Raw genomic sequence first — 21,739 nt, forward strand, 5'->3', positions numbered from 1 at the left:
AGGGTTTCTCTGCTCTTTGGTAAAGTATGTCATCTACCTCTGTTTGCCTTACAGAATCCTTGTTTGTTTGTTTGTTTTACACTAACAATTGTGAAAATCTGCATCTTGTTGCCTTTGAGATCAATAAAAAATTCCCACCAACTTCAATTGGAATTACGCCAGGCCTTTAATGCTGGCAGGAGGGCCCTTTGAAGCTCTACATTAGGAGCTGGTAACATTCATTGATTGTCTTGTGTCATATCAAGGTTGGAAAACAAAATTCTGAGTCTAGGGAAGGAACGGTCTTCTCACCTGATGTGCAGTATTTGTATTAGGCCCTTTAAGGAAGGAAAATATTTAGGTGAACAGAGTTCCCTTGGAGTTAGTCATCAGTTCGCTGCCTAAGCAGAGATTTCTTAGGGGATGACAAGCTAAGATGGAACATGCTTTTCCCATATGTTCCCTGCTGCTGGGGCAGCACAGTGCTCACTGCTGACAAGATAATGTCAGGTTGTCAGCCCTCGTTGCTGATGGTGAATGGTTACCAACTACCGTCTCACGCTGCACTCACTCAGCAACTCGGCTGCTTTAAAAATGCAGCAGTGTTCAAGCTAATGAAAAAATGGGGTAGTGCAGAATTAAGTAGGTATTCTGTAGATACACTGAAACATTTTATTTCAGAAGGAGTATTTGGGGCATATTTCAGGGCAAAATGATAACAATGAGCTGTCTGACTAAACGCTCAGCTTCCCAGTAGGAATGAGCAAAATGGCAGCATGTTGCTGCATAATTAATTTCCTTTAGGAAGTTTCAAAATAGTCATTTTTATGTATATGTAAGGTGGTTTCTGTTTTGCAAAGATACAAGAAATATGGACAGGAGCATGGGCTGGAGACATCCTATCTATACTAGCTTTTCTTTCCCCTGACTGTCCTTTACAGTAAAAGGTGACGACTGACTGAGATGTGGATGTCCCCGTTGTAAAATTCTGCAGTTTGGTGAGGTAATTCCTAGTGTCTGAGTGGGTTTTTACCTTAAATGTTTGTATCAGGGGATGACTGCACTGGTGATGGCAAGCATTTGTGGCCCCGATTTGCTCCTGGGTGAACACGTGCATTCTGCTTCAGCGTCGTACAAGATCACTTGGCAGCACAGTCCAAGGCTGGGTAGAAAATACCATGAAATGAGAGTTATGATTAGACTGTAATTTAACTTCATGAGACTTATGAAAAAAATAATAATAAAAAAAAATCCCCTGGGCTTAATGTACTTGCTTTCCCAGTGCCCTGGTCCAAGGGCAGCCCTGCTCTTTGAATTGTTTCTCTGTAACATAAAGCTATCTGCAATACAACATCTCCTTAATGGATAAGTTTTGATTTCCTTCTCGTTGAGTCTGGAATAGGAAAAAAAGAGATTTGCACCATGATACCTCCACTAGGATTTCTAAAAAAAAACAAAACACTAAGTACGTAAATAACTAATGAGGCTATTATAGCATTATACTTGAACAATATACAGATCTTTTGGCTTTACAAAGATTTTGTCTGTGTGAAGGGGCATGTTGTTCACGTCACATACACTTTAAAAGCGTTTGCAAGCGGATGTGGACCTGTTCTGCTCCCAAATATTTCACAGAGGCAGCTCACATCTCGTTACATGATTAATGTGCAGGCCATTGTTCCTTTCACAGATCTGCAGCTACCAGCCGGGGATACACACTTTGCTGTTTATTTTAAACACAAGCAACTGAGCAAGTGAAAGCAAAAACTTTGAGGTGGAAGACGATAATTAAAATACAGTTTCATTTTTTCCTAACAAATTACATTTTAAAGCTGAAAAAAAATGCTGATAATTGACATTTACCATAACAAATCCTTTCCAGCATGTTCACTGTTTCTCCACCCTTGAACACACTCCTATAAACCCTCTTTGGTTTTTTGCTCCTGTCCCTTTTGTGATTCCTTCTGCCATAGCCCTCCCCCAGCTCACTTGCAGAACACTCCCCTGCCTCTTCTCTTCTGTGTTATTTTGCTTCAGCTTTCACATGCTCCCATCCCAGTTACTGGTGTACCCCACATCCCTCCTCCCTTGTTCTTTTTTCCTTACACAGTCCCACCACGGACTGTTGGACGTGGCTGTTTCCCAGAGGATGCTTCGCCCCATCACGATGGCGACAGCAGGAGCCGGCAGCACAACCCTGAGCACGGTCTCATTCCCTACAGAGCGTGTGAGTGACAACCCAGGACGAGATAACATCACTCTGGAGGCCACTTCAGTTTAGGAATTGTTCACAACTTTTTACAAATAAACCTAGCTTAATTTAGGAGAATATTTATGAGAGTTGGCAACACTGCCAGTAGCTGGAGTTCAGAGGAATGCGAGCTCCTTAAGGTTTCCAACCCCCCAGCTTAGTTGTGGAAGTGCTTAACCCTATTTTTTAATCCTGTTCTTGGCCTTAACTGAAGCTTATAAAATGAAACTTATTATTAGGGTTTGATCGCGGTGGAAGCTCTTTAAGAACTCTTAATTTCTTGTTTAAATTCATGCTTTGAAGAATAAAAATTCCTTGTTTAATTTCTTGTTTAAAGTGTTTCTGTGCCAAATCTGCCTTTGATTTAACTTTTTGCCTTCACCAAACTCATGGCAAAGGGAGATGCAGCCAGCTGAGCAAGCAGCTGGGCTGCCATTACCAAGTGCACAATTCCCTTTGCTAAGACATTCCTTCACCTCTCATCGTGCTGTTTGGGGTGTACAGAAGGCTCTCTATCTTTGCTGGCTGCCACATTCCCACCCAACCTCTGCAGACCAAGGCTATTTCGAATATTTTGAGCTTACAAAACTGGAACTGAGGAACTTGGTCTGGTGGGACATGCCCCTACCCATGTGGGAATTAGGTAATTTTTAAGGTCCCTTCCAACCCAAACCATTCAGTGAGTCTGGGATTTGAAATATACCTCCGAGGGAGCAAGGGACTGTTGATCACTCTAAGATATTTTGACACCAACCACTTCATCATCTTTTCCTGGCTGTATTTCTTCTACCCGTATGGTTTTCTGCCTGCGTTCCTGGAAAGCTACATTCTCAGCTGTATTTATTTGGTAACGCTTTGCGTTCAACCTAGAGTTTTCTCTGATGGCTGTTTTACTGACAGAGCCAAGAGTTTCAGGATAGATTGCATTAAAAAGTCAAAAGCATGAGAAAAAAATATGAAAATAATAAATCCTCTTTTAATTATAGCTGTTTCCCTGAAAATAAGTGCGACCAACGCTGATTATGGTCTTGTTTAGTACCTAAATCTATCTATTTCATCTAGAGTGGCAATTCTTGAAAAAATAGCATTTTCTTTTTGTTGCTGTTGTGTACCTTAAAAATAGTAATTGGGAGCTGTTTAAAAATATATACTCAAACCTCCGTATTTGACATAAGAGAAACCAGTGACAACCCCACGTTCTGCATTCCTTCTTATTTGCACCCAGGAGTGCAGCAAACTCTTGGCCTCTGTTCTGAAGCACGGCGGCGTTTCAGTGAGCTGCAGCTCCCTGGTTCTCCACCTTTGCGGTGGAAGAGAGACGCACGTTGTCCCTCCCGCTCCACATCATCGAGACAGGATTTTCAGCGGAGGTGTCGGTGCTGAAGAAGTGCAGCCGCCAGCCCCAGCAGCACTGCAGCTGTTTGATTTCGCGGCGGAAAGTTTTGCTGAAGATGTAGTAGATGAAAGGGTTGTAGGCGGTTGAAGATTTGGCAAACAGGCACGGCAGCAGGGTGACGATGGGCTGCAGGGAATCGCTGGAGTTAAAGATGGACCAGAAGCTGGCTGCTGCGTACGGTGTCCACGAGCTCAGGAACCCAACCGAGATGAGCACAGCCATCTGCAAGGGAAATACAGCTTCAGTTCCCAGCTGGTAAAAACCAGGCACGTAGTGGAAGAAACCACGCCTAACCCAGATGAAATACCCGAAACAGCTGTGACATGAGCCCAGGTGACACAGGGCAGCGTGTATATTCCTTTATTCCCACCTGGCAGATACACGCCGTGGGATTCCTGCCTGGCAGGGAGTTGTTCTCACCTCCTGACTCTACCTGCAGTGTGTCGTGGGGGAAGCAGCCCGAGCAGAAAGCACAGCCTATCGACTCACTGGCCTCTGGAGGCAATTTTGCTCTTCCATGGGAAATGAGCAACCGAAGTGCTTATTGAAAAATAATATATTAAAACAAACAAACAAAAAAACTGCTTCCGTAGGAAATTTCTATGTAGCTCTCGCTCTGAATAACTTTTCAGTCAATTAAAAATAGCTAGAAAGACAGGACAAGGCCTCCACCCCAACTGCAGCATGCGTGGATGATCCAACAGCTATTCCAGCAGGACTGGAAATCTGTGTGTCCAAGAAAATCATGGGTCTGTCTAAAGAATCAAACCACTGAACTGATGGTGTGTGGGCAAGACTGGAGCCCCATCTCCTTCTTTTTCACTAACACTAGACACGTGCAATGAAGGGTTATGAGCAGACCAGGCATGAGCAGAGCCTCTGCAGGTTCCCGATTACTGCAGACTCTTCTCATCACCATGATAACTCACCAGTGTCAGCTTCTTCTCCAGTTTCGCTGCGTTGGGGATCCTGTCGATGTTCTGGATCTCTTGGTATGCCTTATGAACCTTCCAGGCAATTCCCAAGTAGCAGGCGACGATGGTCAGTGCAGGCAGGACTGTGCACAGGAGGAACATGCTCAGGATGAAGGAGAAGCCGTTGGAGGAGTTGTGGAATTTGCTCCAGGCTATTGTACAGGAGATGCCAAATGGCTCAGGGCCATAGTAGCCCCAGCCTACCAAGGGCAGAATGGCCCAGAGCAAGGAGTAGAGCCAGATGAAAGCGATCAGGATGCGGACAGTGTTCTTGGTGATTTTGTTACCTGCAAGAAAGAGGAAGAATCAGTCTATACGGTTCTCACCTCAGCCATGTGGGTTTTTCCATGAGGTCTCCAGCAGAAGGATGTTCACTATGGATCTGCCTGGGCTGCTGCTGCAGTTCCCCAGTGGGTTTTCTTAAGAAATCAAACAGGCAGAGTCCATGGGTTGGGTGAGACACGAGTGCAGCCCTCAGAGCTGATTTAAAGTTTGCTAAGTCAGGCAGCTTCACAAGATCAAGCTGAACCAAAGTGTACCATGATCCCAAACCAGGAATGCCAGAACACTCCTTCCTCTCAACTTTCAGTACCCCTGCTTGCAGACAAATAGGCAGATAAGACAGCCTGGTCCAGTAAAACACTTGGGATCTCCACCTTTAGGTCGTTGCATTTGGTATTACTGAGAGGTGAAAAGCCTCACTGTTTAATAGGGAATTCAATCAGATCCTTCTAGGGACATTAGAGGTTTGCAACTGAAATAAAAGTTGAGACTTATTCCTACAGGTATTGAACTGATGCTGCGCACCATACTCAGCAAAGTGCCCCCTGAACACCGCATCCCACACGCCTCGTTGGCAGGTTACCAGAGACATTGTTACTCACTGTTCGTTTTGGAGGAATTGGTAACAAGGAAGCGAATCACGGCCATGGCACACAGCGTCATCATGCTGCAGACGCCGAAAAGGAAGCCCATCAGGGCGTAATACATGCAGGACGTATCCCCTCCGAGCCAGGCGTGGTTCCAGGCGGATGCAATGGCCAGCGGGTACATGCTGATCGCCATCCCGACATCTGCCACTGCCAGGTTGACCGTCAGCAGCTCCGGGGACTTCAGGAGGGAGGAGCGCTTCGCTGCTGTAGCGAGGACGGCTGAGTTTCCCAGGATGGTCAGGATGGCTGAAAGGGCAAAATGAGCACGCAGAATAATATCACACAGTTAGCAAACCTGTGAAATGCCTGGCTGTACGAAAGACGTGGACAATTCCAGTTAGCCTGGGACTAAAGCCTAGAAGAGAGGACGTACTGGGAGGCTTGCCAGAATTTGCATCTTCCAAGCCAACACTGCGTTGTGCTGATGCTTTGAAAACACGCTGGTGTCTATCTGCTATGCCCTGCTGAAGCAATCTCATTCTCTGAGATCAGCCCAGCAAAGTCAGCTGGAGGAGGTGAGGATGTACGCAGCTCGGCATCCTCAGCACGGCATCCTCTGTGCGGCTTCAGCTACCCTCAGGCTGCAGCTCCTGCCTCCCTGGCAGGCTGGCACTTCCCGGCCAGGCTGTGTTTCTGCTGCGGAGCTGCTAGAGCAGAGAGGGCTTCAGATTTCTGAATACCCCCACTTACTGCTCCTTCCTAAGGAAGCACTCCAGCCAGTGGGACTCTCATTGGTCCCCTCCTCCCATCCGGTCCCCTCCGCTTTCCCAAACTTTCCTTCTTTGCAGCCCATCTCCCACTGGAGCCCCAGCACCATCCTGCTGGGGGCTCTGAGCCACCTCACTAATTCATATGCGCTGGCCAAGCAGCCGAGCATCCCTACAAGCTGCAGTTCGGACTCCCTCACTATTCTGATGGTCTCAGGGTGCAGTGAGACAAAAAACAGAAATTGTTTTGCCAGAGGCATGCAGCAGACCAGAGGCTGCTTTGCAAAGGGACCTGTTGGACATGCATTATTCAGATGTGCCGCAGGGCTTCAAAGCATTCATGACAACTGTGTCAAAAGTCCACGCAGCAAACAACTCATTTTCCTTCGAGAGAGCATAGCATGGAGCTCTGCTTTGATCAAAAGTTTTCCTGAGAAGGTGTCCTCTAAAGTCAGAAGTGAAATAAGGAAACAGAAACAGACTCTGGTGTGCTCCCTCACAGCTGGGGGAGCAGGAAGGCTGCATTTGCTCACACACAACACACAAATGAAGTGCTCACAGAGGAATGAACCAAGGGGCGTGCAGCAGAACAGAATAAATGCATTAGCATAAACCCACGAGTGGGCACAGATGTCAGGAGAAAGACTTAAACAGCACAGAGGGACCAATCTGAGACCCGAACTCCTTCCTTCCTTCATCCTCTTGCTAACCCCACTGCTCACTCAACCCCTCTGGCTACTCCTGCAGAATTCCCCAGGGTGCCCCGGGATGCCTGCGGTGGCTGGGCATGGAAGGACTTGCTGGCAGAGCAACCTGTGGTGGGAAGGACATCCCCACCTCTGGGAGGAAAATGAGCACAGGTCACACCTGGGAGAGCTCTAAGCACTACACACGAGGGAGGAAGTCGCCCTTCCTCTTACCATCAGGTGTAAGCTTCCAGCCCCCAGCCCCTACTTGAGCTGCATCTACACATTTCCTTCTCTGTAAAAAAGCAGCTGACACCCTGACTTGGAGTAAAATAACTTCATTTCATTGTTTTGCAGGTATTAATTTGTCTCATGCTGAGCTCTCCTCTGCTGTCAGCACGATGGAGGGGACAGCACAGTGCAGGGCAGTGCATGGAGAAGCGTGCAAGAGCAGGGGTGAGGTGTGAAATCCTAAAGCCAGAACTGCTGCCTTTCTGTTAATTCACATTAAAAATTATATATATATATGCTGGTCTTTCTTGAATGTATCCCAGGCAGAGTTTTCAAACGAGCTGAAGGGGGGCAGGTTCTCACATCTCGGCACAACTCAGTTGCACTGCATGCCTGAAGCAAGTCAGCTCCTCTCCAAAGCTACAGCCACAGCACTCACATCACCTGGACACATGCAGCAAACAGGCAAGAAGGAAAATGCTCAACCAAAGCCTCGCTAGAGCTGGCTGGTACATAGCTCCGATATTTGGAATCTCTTTGCTGTTTTATGCCAGTTTATCCTACCACGACACAGGTGCTTCCTGCATGATGCCAAGCCTCCCCCTACAAGGGTCACAACAGAGTTGCTCTCCCTGATCTCAGAAACTGGGAGCCCCATCTCTCTGTTCCCAGGCTGAGAGGCTAACATAAGGGGCAGGTGACTTATTTTGACTGCCCCTGGAGGCAAACCTGTGCTGGCAGGTCTTCAGCATCACAACAAGGGATTGCAAGGCTGAGAGCAGAGCTCGATCCAACTGGCAGGCGCTAAGCAGGGGAAGATGTGGGGACAGATTTTCCATCATTTCCCTCCAGCTTCCCCCGGAGCACCCCATGCTGACTGCAGCATGGATGGGGGCAGCCCCGTCCTGTCCATCCCGAGGCATGAAGCACCCCCAAACTATGAAGGCAGAACTCACCTATGAGCAGAAGAAAGACCCCAGCTCCGTAATCCACTACCGGGTGGAGTTTGGAAATGTAGTGCTCCTCCATGGTCCCCTCTGCAAGGTGGAGGCTTCAAACAGCAGGGGAGGTGGCTGTAGGGACAAAGAGGCTTTTCCTCATGGTTTGCCTGCAGTAAGCCAGGCAGTTGGGTGCTGGCACTGCGCAGGGACCCTTCTGCTGCCTCCTCTCTCCCTTTCTGTGTGGCGGGGGAGAAGCCTGGAGTGAGAGAAAGGCTCCTTCCCTGGGGAGACGGAGCGAAGGCTGGGCACAGCCCCTGCCACGGTCCCGCCTGCCTGGCAGAGCATCTCCCCAGCCAGCCCCTCCTCTCACTCCATTGCCTTGTCAAGCAACTTGACAATGCGAATCCCCTCGCAGGGCCATGGCTGAGCAGGAACAATTGCTGCTCGACCATCAGCAGCCCTGGGAAATAAACCCAGGCTGAAGGAAGGCCGGGAGTTTTGTTTGCCAGCTGTGTGGCTGCGCAGGGGAAAGGCAAGGTTGGGACGGGGGGATGGCTGGGTTGAATTATTAGAGGGAAGCTGTTTGCTGCAGGGCCACTGAATGAAGGATTTTCAGAGCTGCCTACAGGACAAGTGGTACAGGCGCATCTGTCCATTTACATGGGCAGGTCTTGATTTACAGGTCCATAGTTGCAATGCCACTACCTTGACTTTTAGCCCAGGCAGCACCCAGCCACCACACTGAAGAGCTGATCTGCTCTAAATTATTCAATTCCCACACCTGGATATGCTAAGCTGCGTTAGCATCATGCTCTGCTTGGCCTATTTTACTGTGCTCAGACACAGGGAATTGTCAGATCCCCTTGAGCACGCAGCCATCTCATGTTTGGTCTAGGTGGAATTTAGGTGCTCAAGTACAGCAGTAGCAGCCTAACTTCTGAAGTCCCTGGGAACCTGAGAGACTTTAAACACGCTGAGTTTCACCAGAAAGCAAAACTGGCCATGCACAGAAATGCTGCCCCCCTCTGTGTTCTTGCTCCCAGCTTCAGCTGTCCAGGATGCACACACAAGGGATGCCTGCTGAAAGCTTCTGGGAGTTTAATTCAGCACCCACGAACGTGCAGCACAAAGCATACATCACAGGACCTCGTAGCTCTCGCAGCCTTCGCAGGGTACCTTTGTCCTAAAAACTTGGCCATCCTCCCCTCAATGGAGGAATTGGTTCCCTCCTCTGGGTTCAGAGAGCTCCAAGACATCCCATCTCGGTCCAGCTGGGAGAAGCCCTGTGGAATCTGAAACCAGTAAGGTAAGTACTACAAGACGGGACAGTCCACTAGTTCTATAAAAATATGAGAGAAATGACAGAAATTGCTGGCATGAAAAATCTGATCAGGTGAGACATGCAGGTGAGCTTCCTGTTGAAACTGGACTGCCCCTCTGTGGTCTCATTCAAACTTTGTTTTTATATTTTTAATAATGATACACCTAACTCAGGACACCAAGAACCTACCCGTTTTATGTTCAATGCTGATGTCCCCCACTGGATGTTCCTTGGTGGCAGACAAGCAGCTGAATGTGGCTGTTTGCTGCAATGCTTCTCAAGCCTTGGGGGTATAAGTAAGACAGTATCAGTTTAGGTTAGGAAAGTAGGTAATATGCAATATTTATTATAAAAGGAAGTTCTCACATCAGAAAAGGCTAAAAAGAGACAGATACGATGTCTCAAAAGCATGCCTCGTAGCATGAGTCTTAAACAGCCCAACCAAATCTGTGTAGCCTGTTCAAGAGCCAGAGGTTATCATTTGATCACAGTTTTGGGAAGAAACCTCTGGCAGACTCAGCAAAAGGCACAGAAAGCAGAAGATATCTGCATCCAATCAATTAATTCAGTACAGGGAACATAAAATGATAACACCGGTAAATTAAACAACGCCAGATCACCACAGAAGTGCGGGAATTTGATTTTTGACCTTGTTCAATTCACAGGACAGTCGCTGGCACAGTTTCAGCCTGGACCAACACTGTGCCAAGTCCTTCCAAGGCACAGGTTGGCTAAAACTGGCCCAGGAGCGTTCCTAACAAGAAGCAGGGGCACTGGTTTTGAAGACAACATGAATTTAATAATGGGGATGTGGCCAGATTGTGCCACTTGTTGCCATGGTCAGAGTCTTATTGGCCTTGTTTAGTTCCCTGGTACAGAAGTTGCACGTGGGTTCTGCCCATACCCTGGGTGAAAATGTTTAGCTGAGAACTAACAGATTCACCAGGGGCAGTCATTCGAAGAGATGTGACTGTTTTAAAGGATTATTAGTGCTCATATTCTGCTTATAATTCTGATAAAGAATATTTTTGGGAATGTTTCCTTGCCTGTGCTGTACGGTCAGCTCACCTAGTGTTTCTTTTTGTCCTTTCTTGGCAAAAACAAGGCTGAGGGCTCAGCTCAGGGAGCCTGATGTCACCCAAACTAAGCCAGATCTCCTGCTTTCCCACTCGCTGCATGGTCCATCCTCTCACTACTGAAATAAAACATCAAATGGCTTCAGGCAAGCAAAGAGAAACCAGAGGCAGAATTAAAACATTTTGTTGAGAATTGAATTTGTCCCTGGGGACCCCATTGGCTGCATCAGGAGCGTAATCCTCTTCCAGCTTTTGTGGACACCTTAGATTACACTGTGTGGATATTTCATGCTGGTTAGATGGCATTTCATTTATTGTGAAACCCTGAACTTAGCATTCACATGGGGTAGGATTACATCAACAGTTCGGTTATGAAATGGATAAAAGAAAATAAATGATTAAAACCAGAAGAGTCGACTGATCCCGAACCCAATGCATTATTCATGTGTCACTTAACAATAGCAAGTTGTACACAGCATATTATCTTTCTGCACTTCAGATCAATCCAGATTATCTGTTTACAACTAAAGCACAGTCAAAGATTACACATCTTGACAGACCCAATTTGGGGAGACCGTATTTTAGAATTATTTTGTGAAATTTCCCTTCAATTTAAGTACCCTTTAATCTAGACAGATGGAAGAATGAAGTCAATACCTACTCATCTCTGAAAGGTCTTGTGACACTTTGAAAAAAAATGAATTAATCATGAAACCATATATACATATTTGATGTAAATATATACATATATATATATATATATATATATATATATATATATATATATAATGAGTCCTTATTGTCAATGTAAAATAGGGCACAGGTTGACTACTTGATGCTACCAAGTTAAAATGTCCTACAACTCTATTTTTCTTCTTCACAAGGAAAAAAAAAATAATAAAAAGAGTATTCTGATGGCCTGAAAGTCTCTGGATTTGTAGGAGCAGGGGAATTATTCTGAATTATCAGTTTACCAGGAGTAGCTCATTTTTCAGAGATAAAATGTCTCAAGGTTTGGAGATGTGTGGGTCAAGAATATTGGGGTTGGCACCAGCTATCAGTCATTGATATCTCCTGACTTCTGGCAAAGTCTGCCCATCTCTGTTCGTATCTGCACAGAATTCATGCCAGGCAAGCACAGACAGGTATCATTTAGAAGAGGAGCATGGCTTTGCTATTCCTCTTTGTCTGGCTGCTTTGGTCAGATCTTCTCTTCCAGGAGACTCCTAGATTTCAAGTTGAGCAGGCTACTGTAGAGCAGTCCATTTGGGCAGCCCTTTTGGTGTGCCCTCTCATTGGCTTCAAAACAAGTCTGCCATGATGCACACTCAGGTTTTTTCAGACTCCTTGGAGGAGACAACTCCATCACATTCTCCAGTGAATCTCAGGAATTCCTACATCTTCCTTCCATTTAACCATTAGGCTATTTCTGCAGCATTAATTTTGGAAGCTCGTCTTCTTGCTGAGATCTCTAGCTGAGCTTTCAGCTTTCACCTCCATTATGAAAACCAGAATCAGCATTTAAGCTGAACTCTTGGAGCCTACTCATGAAGTTGTATGTTTTCAACAACCAAATCTCGTCTAAGCTGGTATTTGCCACCTCAAGAATAGTAATTTGTAAATTGTTTTCTTCTGGATGTCTGCACTGACTGGCGTGTTATTGCCTGAGGAGGCATTTGCAAAGCACGAATTTGGTCTAGGGACACTAACCCCCCTCGTTTTCCTCTAGACTAACCAAAGGTAGCTGCCCCCTTGAAGAACAATTCTTTAGATCAAGTAAATTTGGCTCCTTCATTAAAACCATGTTTACGTATAATATTTGGCTGTTGGTCAACCTAGTCAAAGGGAGAATAACTCGTCACCATTAGGGTCTGACCAAAACCAACCCCCTCATTTGACACTGGAACAGAAAATGGACTCCAAACCCAAAGCCATCTTGTACACACAGAACTGAAAGATGATTTAAAGACTTTTCACATTCCTTTTATTCTTCACTTTTGAGATTTTGTTCAAAGCTACTGCTATTTTGATGTGAGAGTAAATAGCAGCTTGACACTAAATGAGTGACCAGTGATTGAGAGATGAGGAAACAAGAACTTGTACAATTTCCATGCTGATGCTAGTAAATGTATCTTGGAACTAAAGGCAGCAGCTCAGAGTGATTAAACAACAATGTCATTGTTTGCTTGTGGCTGAGAACCCCTGATACGTAGTTTGTGTTGGTGGAAAGGAGAGGACAAGGTGTGCAGCCATGAGTGAAGTTGTATGTGTGGTAAGGTTGTGTCATGTCCCTGAAAGACAAGCCAGCTTCTTCCAGCTGAGCAATAGGCCATCCTCTCAGGGATAATATGTGTGTATACACACACACACACACACATTTGTTAGTTTGTTTGTTTTTAAAAAAGGCCCAAAAATTGAAATGAAAGGCACTAATTTCAGAGGCAATGTGAAAACAAGACAAAGCAGAAACACCGCCTGACATGACAAGGGAAAGATGGTAATGAGATATGGAAAGGGTAATTGAACATTCAAATGCAAAGCATATTTTAGCTATTTCAAAGGTGTGAGAAGACAGGCCCTAATACAATGTAAGTGGGAAGGAAATGGCACCAAAGGTGCTAACATAAAAAATGAAAATTACTATTATGTCAGGAACAGAGAAGAATAAAATGCACTGCCCATTGTCTGGAATTCAACACAATGCCAACCTGCTCGTATTTAATATGCTGAGTATTCCCAGACCTCAGTTTAACAGTAGTGTGAACAGCCCTATCTTCTAATTTTTCAGGATTTCAAAGCCATATTCATGTCCTGTTTTGCTGGATATTGAGAGGACACTTCTTTCAGCTTAAGTAGTTTTTCAGCCATTAATTGAGAATAGTTTTTGTCAGTAAGCTCCTCTGAGGTGGTGCCATATATTTTCCTTTGTGTTTTGGTCCTGTACACCATTTATTCATGATTCCTTTGTGCCATCAGACCATAGAAAGAAGTTATCAGAATATATCTTAAAAGTTATCAGAGAGTAACTTATCAGAAGTTACCAGATCAGAAAGGGATCACGGTGTGTAGGTAGGGACCATACTTTCCCGGATCCCTCTGGCAGCACTGGCAGCAGGAAGGTCAACATGTCAGCAGTCTCCCCAGCTTCAAGACTAGTGCCAGCTTTGTTTCTTCTTTGCCTCTATTTTTTTTATGGCCTAGAACAAATTTAGGTGCATTTCTTTCTCCTTTGCATGACAGAACTCAATTCTCTGCCCTTTGTGGGGAAGTCCTGACCCAGGCTGAGAGCATCATTCTGATGGAACAGCCAAAGCTCATCCTTGTCTTTGTTCCTTATTTTTGATATCAGGAATAGCATCTGGCAGAATTGACACAGGACAGAACAGGCCCTGGTTCTGATGGCCACAAATGGAGATGTTTGGCACACAGGGTCACACAGTTAGAGGACCCTTTTGAACACAGGCATGAGGATATTGGGTAAAATCCACCCAATGTTCTCTCCAGTAGATCCTATTAACCACATTCTTGCTTGTATAGTGCTGCATGCTTCCCTGGAGGAGGGAAAAGAGGGATTTATTTTGAGGAGAGTTTGTTATAAATATTTAAAGGCAGTCAAATAAAAGGTTACCAGAGTGGGAGGCAAGAGGTCAAGGTATTTTTACTACCTTTGGGAACAGATCTGAAGTACGTACTGATATAATGTACCCAAACAGTGTAAACTAGTTATGTTGACACCCTGGAGCCTCTGGACCCTGTCTGGGCTTACAAACACTGTAAGGACTGAAGCTCTGAGGTGTACCTGCCTCTATTCCACCTCCTGGCTTCTCCAAAAAGGCACGAATACAGCAGGGCAGGGATGTGATGCTGGGATGTGATATATGGCGGGGTACCAGTGCAAACAGACAGTGGGGTAGGGTTCAAGGGCACGGTGAGGAACTCAACTACATGGCACTACGGATGAACTCGAAGGTCCTGCTCCGGCCCTGCTGTTGCCTACTGTGTGACACTCATCGAGTTACTCCCTTCCTCTCTCCGCCTCTGATTTATCCGCTGAGACTGCACAGTATCCAAGGTCTCACTGACCTCCTACTATTTCTCATCTGTGTCGGGTAATGATGCGGTGCCATTATTGGCTTGCGCCCCTCAGCACCATTGTAATGCAACAACAATAGTTTTAAGAGGGAGGCCAATTTTCTTGCATATTAGGATTTGGCTAATTTTACTGTTACTAATTTCTAAATGGACCCACACTGGGAATTCAGAAATGCCAGGATTACAAACTACTATTTAGAGAGAAAAATAGCTGAGAGACTGAATCCTGTAAAAACTGTAGTGGAAAATATAAGTGGAAATTCATGGAGATGCTTCTCTTGGATAGAAAAGGACAGGTTTCCTTGTTTGACCTGGAACATGGTGTTCAACAGAGAAAGAGGACAGAAAGACTGGGAAACAAAGGCACAACAGAGAGAAATATTGATAACAAATCTCTTATTAGGTGGAATGGTGGAACTTCTGTTTTACAATAAGCCAAAGTAGCATCAAGAGTGCTTTTTAAAATGGCCCTGTTAAGGACAGCATTCGGTACAGCTGCCTGCCTGGCAAATGCTAGCAAAACTCACTGCTAAGACAACTTCCTTAGCTATTAACTTCTTGTGAAAGATATTGCTTGGCTGTGAGTTTCAGTGTCCTGAGCAGGGATAGCACCAGGACCCTCAAGACCCTCCGACGCTTTTGGGCTCTTTATCAAATTTGCAAAATCATGCTCAGGTCTGTTTTTCAGTCTTCAGGTTATATTTATGTGAGTGGGAAAAGTCACAGCTATTCTCTCTAACTTCCTTCTCTTGGCCTTGTGCCCCTTCAAGTCAAGTACTGTTTCATCCTTGCTGTACAAAACAGCCAAGCTTCAAACTGGCAAGAAATACAGCAAAGACTAGGACACAGATAATTGCAAGGAAAAGAACAGAAACTATTGCATTACTTTCTTGATATTATTAGATACTGGGCACTGACATTTTAATTATTTGACTTTTCCAAGTTAACTGAGCTGCAGCTGCATGTTGCTCTCAGAGAGCATACCCCACACTCTGCATTGGCAGGTGCCTTAGAGTTCACTCCCTGGCACTTCATTCCCTCTTTGCAATGGTGTGAAGTAACCTTTGCAGGGATGCAAGAGATCACCTAAATTGCAAAAAATAATTCCATCAAGTGTTATCAATTTGTAGTCAGGTGCTCTACTTATTGCTCCTGACACTTGACTAGAAAAAAAAAGTGGGAACCAAAGTGGATAATTTAAATGTTTAGTGGATAACCCCTGTATTTGCAGGGAGAAACTTTCAGCTTTTTCCTCCATCTTCAAACAGTGCTCAGCTATGCTTTGGTAATATTGGGATACCTTTCTGATTACTCTCCACAGTGAAAAACTAGAAAGAAAATAAAAGGCCTCAGTAAATCCAGGCATCACTACAGACTGCTGCATTTCTAGGTAGGTGTTGTATATGTATTCTTCTGCTGTTTATGTAATCTCCTGTACACTAGAAAATAAATATTGTCTCACTCTTAAGATGCTGGTTCTGGTTATTCTGTAGTAGACCGTGCTTAAAAACAGCAACAGCAACTGTGAATGCTTTCTGCAGTCAATTACAGTGAAAAACCAGAGATGAACCTAGCCTGGGACAAAAAAACAAAACAGTCTTGTGGTGAGGGCCCCAGGGAGTGCTGGGTTCAGTTCCTTGCCTTGCCACAACCTTCCTGTCTGCTGTTCGACAAGTGATTGAATTTTTTTCTGTGCCTTAATGCCCTCAAATTAAACTATGGATGTCAATAAAGCTTTATTCTCCTTTGTATCTACTAAATCGTTAGCACACTCTGGGGCAGTGTTGTAGCCTGTGCAGATCACCATTGTCTCAGGCAAGGTCTGGGCACAGTTCGAAGGCTGCCAGTGGACAGGGACCATTCGTAGCAGGCAGTTTCTCTCCTCTGTTGGGAGGGAAGAAGGTTTAGGCCCATAGATCCAAGCTGCGCTATGCCACTACTGCTTGGAGAAGGGCTGATGGCTTGTTCTATTTACACAGAGCAGCAGAGGCCACCATGCCATCCTTTGGCTTATCTGGAAGTAGAGATGTTTGTCTCTTGGAGAATCCCTCCCCACGAGCATTTGCTATTTAGTCTGTGTTGCAAACACGTTTGTTTGTTTGTTTGTAGGCCCCATCTCCTCAATTAGGAGAGGATTTCTGTATTCATTCAGAAGGGAAAAATTTAGGCCATCTTTACCCGTTATGGTTATTAGGAAAAACTCCGACACCGTGAATACAACAGGCACAAAAACCATGAGGTAAATAAAGAACCATAATTATGTTTTTTTCTTCATTGCTCATTTCTGTGATCCTGACTTGTGACCACTTTAGTGTGTGGAGTTGACAGCATAATATTAATCTGGTTTTGCCTGTAACTGAATATATTAAAATATCTGTCTGTCACATGTACTTAGATGGATTTTATAACCCTAACATTAGAAGCAGAATTTATTTCAGCTAAATATAACCACCTACATTTTTTATATTCTGCTCTGGTGAGGCTGCACCTCAAGTACTGTGTTCAGTTTTGGGCCCCTCACTAGAAGAAGGACGTCGAGGTCCTGAAGCGTGTCCAAAGAAGGGCTACAAAGCTGGTGAAGGGCCTGGAGCACAAGTCCTGTGAGGAGCAGCTGAGGGAACTGGGGGTGTTTGGTCTGGAGAAGAGGAGGCCCAGGGCAGACCTCATTGCTCTCTGCAACTGCCTGAAAGGAAGGGGTGGGGATCTGGGGGTCGGCCTCTTCTCACAGGTAACCAGTGATGGGACCAGAGGGAATGGCTTCAAGTTGTGCCAGGGGAGGTTCAGGTTGGAAATGAGGAGACATTTCTGCTCAGAAAGAGCAGTCAGGCACTGGGACAGGTTGCCCAGGGAGGTGGTGGAGTCACCATCCCTGGGGGTGTTCAAGGAGAGGTTGGACGTGGTGCTTGGGGACACGGTTTAGTGGGTGACATTGGTGGTAGGGGGATGGCTGGAGCAGGTGATCTTGGAGGCCTTTTCCAACCCTAATGGCTCTGTGATGCTATGATTCAAACTGGTCTTCCAGACCTTGTCTAAAGTCAATGGTAAAAGACAGACACTATTTCCTTATTTGAAGTGCCTTCTGATGTTACAGGGCACCCAGAAAACTGTCTTAAACCAGCCGTGTTTGAAGTGACTGGACATGTTTGAACTAGATGCTGTTCAATGCAATAAATAAATAAATAAATAAATAAGCTATAGCAAAGGATGAGTTGGAACATAACTGTCTCGTATCTTGAGTTAAGGCTTTAAACTTGGGTATGTTCTTCTTGTTTCCACAACTACCAAAATCTGAAATTCCTCAGACCTCACAGCAGCAACAAATCCTGCTTGCTATTTAAAATTAGAAGTATTTTAGCTGTGCAACCTTAACATTGTTTTCCCAAGAGTTTTAAATGACCAATTTCTTCCCGCAGAAACAAGATCAGGACTAATGCTGTTATCAGTATTTGAATAATCCCATTTTGACTGTGAAAGACATTACACTGGCTTGAACAGCGGGGGGAACATGGGTTTTCTACTTTGCTGTGGCAGAAAATTGTGGGTACCTGTAAGACTCTGCCAGTAGGGCAATAGCATGTTCTCTCAGGCATTCTCCAGCCACGATAGAGCAATCTTTCCCAGAAACTGAAAAGGAAGATTGAAGTAGCGGGGTGAGTAAAAGTGTTGCAAAAGAACCCACAATGCCACAAAATTAAGACAAATCCTTAAACCTTCATATTATCTCTCCAAAGTTTTCACTTGTCCCAAAAGCTACAATACCCTTTCATGGTACGTAGTGTTGATTAACGCAGTTTCAGGCTTCAATAATGAAGTTCAACGATACATTTCCTCTTATCAGTTCTCCCTTATATATGCAACATCTCTGTCTGGCAGAGAAGAACAACATGCAGTTTGTTCCGAAAAGTTTTGTTTACATTGAATTCTTATCAAAGACACTTTCAGCCTCCTCATCACCAGAGGTAGTTTATTTAATCCCTCAGACTTGCTACTCAGATGTAGCTTCAAAGTGGCTGACTGATGGAAGGATAAATGGATTTGGAAGGATTGTACACCAGGGAAGCAGTTAATGATGGATTCATGTTCTGGTTACAGTGCTGTAAACTACAGTCACACACAGGCCCTGCTCCGCTGTGTTTTACCACTGATAGGCAGCTAAACACTGCACGGCCACGCTATCACAGCCCCTCCTCAGCAGGACTGGGTGTGGGGAGAAAAAGAGATGAAGGGAAAACAAAAAAACAGCAATTAAAAAAAAAAAAAAGTAAGCAAACAAAAAAAATTGTAGGTTTGAGGTAAGAGTAGCTTAATGAAAGGAAAAAGCAAAAGCCACGCAGAAGAAAAAGGAGGAAAAAATATTCTTTACTTCCCATCAGCAAGAGATGAACAGAGAGGTCTTGGGAAGTGGGGCCTCAATTTACGTTGTGATTGCTTGGGAAGATCAATGCTTCCATAATGAAAGACCCACTGGTCTTTGTGGGAGGGGGGGTTGGAAAGCCAGCTTTGGTGTTGTGCCAGCTCTGCTCAGCAATAGCCAAAATAGTGGTATGATACCGATGCCCTTCAAGCCACAAGTGCACAGCACAGCACCATGTGGGCTGCTGTTGGGAAAGTTACCCCCCCCCCTTATGGCACTGCCAGGGACAGGCACCCTCCAGATGAAGCATCGTCTCATCTCCCTTCAGCTGGAGGTGACCTGACCTTCACAGATTGTAACAAGGATCTAACTAAGCATTTTAAAGCAGACTCCCAAATTTACTCCTGTTTCTGGTGAGCCAGCTGATCAGCCTGATGAGTCTCTGACGAAGGGGATAACACAGAGACTGGGTGGGGAAGCTGCTCTCTGTAAAGCACAGGGCAGGGGTAGCCTTGGATTAGATGGACAGAGGGGTTAAATATTGATTGCGGTGATAATGAAGGCTGTGGACTAGATCCACCAAATCAGAAGAAACTCAGGCACTACAGGAAGGGGTTGTTGTGCTGACATATACCCAGCCTTTATGGCTGACTGAGCCCCCGTACTAGTCTATGAGTCACTTTGCTCTGCCAGCTCTGCTCTGAGAGTGGCAAAACATTAATAATAAAAAACAGAAGAATGATGTTATCTTAAATTGTGGCACCCAGCTGCTAAATTAATGTATGCTTAAACCCCAGGGCTCACAGAGCCTGCTGAAGCAAATGGAAAGATTCCCGTTGACCTCAGCAAGCTGTGAATCATTCTCAAGTGGGGATGGAGCTCCAGTTCCAGTGGCTGCTCCCATCTCCATGCAGATCAGTCTTGGAGCAGATCTCATATTGGCCATGGTGTTTGTTGGGTGATAAAGCTATTTGCTGATAGAGCAAAGCATAACCTCATTGTACTCTGAAATGGGGATGGGAGGAGTTCATCTAATCCCATTAGACATCTACATCTGAGCTAATTGCCCTCTGCTCCTCTGGTACTCAGTGAAGAGAAGCAGCATTTCATCTGCAACTCATCACTCCAAAATGGACATCTAAAATAGGTCAGATGACTCACACTCTAAATGCCTTTTTCTTTCAATTGACAATAAAGGGAGCCTGGGGTAATTTTCTCAGATTCAGACATTGACATGTGGTCTAAAGAATTTCACTCCAAGCATCTTCATTAGACAAGCTTCAAAAATGTTGTTTTTTTATATCTGATTGCTAAATCAAACAGCCAAGTCAACACAAGATCTTAGCAGAGACAGGTTCAGGTAATTTTCAGTCTTGGTTAACTAAACTGAGTCAGCTTTGCTTTGCAGAAACTACAGAGTTTTGTCCTCAATAGCAACTTAACAACTTAAAAATATGACAAGTTTCTTTAGTGACAAGATAGCCTTGCTCAGGGTTTCATAATCTGGATAATTGGTCCAAAATGGCCTCAGGTATATTCCAAAATAATAATATTAAATCGACAAGAGGCTTCATATTTTTGCCATTATTTTCTTCTCAGCAAGCTCCTACCCCACTGGTAAGAAGTGCATTTCGTATCTGCTTCAAACCTAAATGTACCTGTACACAATACAGTCTAGGCTCCCATTATGGTTACTGGAGAACCAGTCAGTACAGGCAATAGAAACTGGAAAGCAGTTCATCTGCCTAAGAGTAGGTATCTGCTTTCGAGTGACTTGGATTACACCCAGAGTCTGTTGGCTGTAGAAAATCGCAGAATCACGGAATTGTAGGGGTTGGAAGGGACCTCAAGAGACCATCGGGTCCAACGCCCCTGCCAAAGCAGGTTCCCTAGAGCAGGCTGCCCAGGTAGGCGTCCAGACAGGCCTTGGATATCTCCAGAGAAGGAGACTCCACAACCTCCCTGGGCAGCCCGTCCCAGTGCTCTGTCACCCTCATCATGAAGTTCTTTTGCATGTTGGGGCGGAACTTTCTGGGCTCCATTTTGTGGCCTTTGCCCCTTGTCCTGTCCCCACAAACCACTGACAAGAGGTTGGCCAAATCCCTCCATCTCCCACACTTAAGATATTTGTAAACATTGATAAGATCCCCTCTCAGTCTTCTTTTCTCCAGGCTGAACAGACCCAGATCTCTGTGTCTTTAAAGAACCCTCATGAGAGCAGAATCCCTCATGATAGCAGAAATTTGATCAGCAGATCCCACCTAGACACTACATAACGAAGACATCCTAAAACTGCAGCTGAATTCCATCCACAATATTCAGAATTACCCAATCCATTACCCTGTAATAACATCTTTATCTGGAGCATATCCTGACAGGATCTCATCTCAATGTGATAAGATAAGCCACATCCTGGACCACTAGTACTGCTATATCAAGAAATAAAGAACTAATCCAAAGATAAAAAGAGAAATAATTTTTGAATCAACCATTTCATTTTGCAGTGAATCTTTCCATGTGTCTGATTACATATGTGTGTATGTGTTATTTTTAAAACAACACTTTTCTAAATGGGCACGTTTTTTATTCATGTGTTTTTTTTTTTTTTTTTTTTTTTTTTTTTTTTTTTTTCATCCTGACAGTAAAAATACATTGTGAAGTTTCAACGTTTGTCATGAAATGGAAAAGCTCAGTTTCAGGCAGCTCAAGTAAATTCCATAAAGCCCTGCAAAGATGAAGCATGGAACATCTTCAACATAACCAGGGGGTTGGACAAGATGATCTCCAGAGGTCCCTTTC

At 44.8% G+C, this 21,739-nt stretch overlaps 1 protein-coding gene across 1 annotated transcript; it reads right to left on the minus strand.

The window, feature by feature from the left end:
* Positions 1-3,364: 3,364 nt before the first annotated feature.
* On the minus strand, positions 3,365-8,320 carry LOC101790401 (opsin-5). The gene is made up of 4 exons (XM_005012946.6): positions 8,113-8,320; positions 5,485-5,778; positions 4,556-4,887; positions 3,365-3,848 (listed from the first exon to the last, which is right to left on the minus strand). The coding sequence occupies exons 1-4, from the start codon at positions 8,183-8,185 to the stop codon at positions 3,501-3,503; spliced, it is 1,047 nt and encodes a 348-aa protein (XP_005013003.4). The 5' UTR covers positions 8,186-8,320; the 3' UTR covers positions 3,365-3,500.
* Between the last annotated feature and the right edge of the window lie 13,419 nt (positions 8,321-21,739).

This window comes from Anas platyrhynchos, chromosome 3 (assembly GCF_047663525.1).
Source record: "Anas platyrhynchos isolate ZD024472 breed Pekin duck chromosome 3, IASCAAS_PekinDuck_T2T, whole genome shotgun sequence".
NCBI lineage: Eukaryota > Metazoa > Chordata > Aves > Anseriformes > Anatidae > Anas > Anas platyrhynchos.

What these genes read in the sequence shown, in the direction of transcription:
- LOC101790401 (XM_005012946.6), bottom strand. Translation starts at nt 8,185, where the DNA reads ATGGAGGAGCACTACATTTCCAAACTCCACCCGGTAGTGGATTACGGA. An exon ending in CAATTCCTCCAAAACGAACA is followed by an intron (nt 4,888 to 5,484) that starts GTGAGTAACAAT and finishes TCTTTCTTGCAG; the next exon opens with GTAACAAAATCACCAAGAAC. An exon ending in TGGAGAAGAAGCTGACACTG is followed by an intron (nt 3,849 to 4,555) that starts GTGAGTTATCAT and finishes TTTCCCTTGCAG; the next exon opens with ATGGCTGTGCTCATCTCGGT.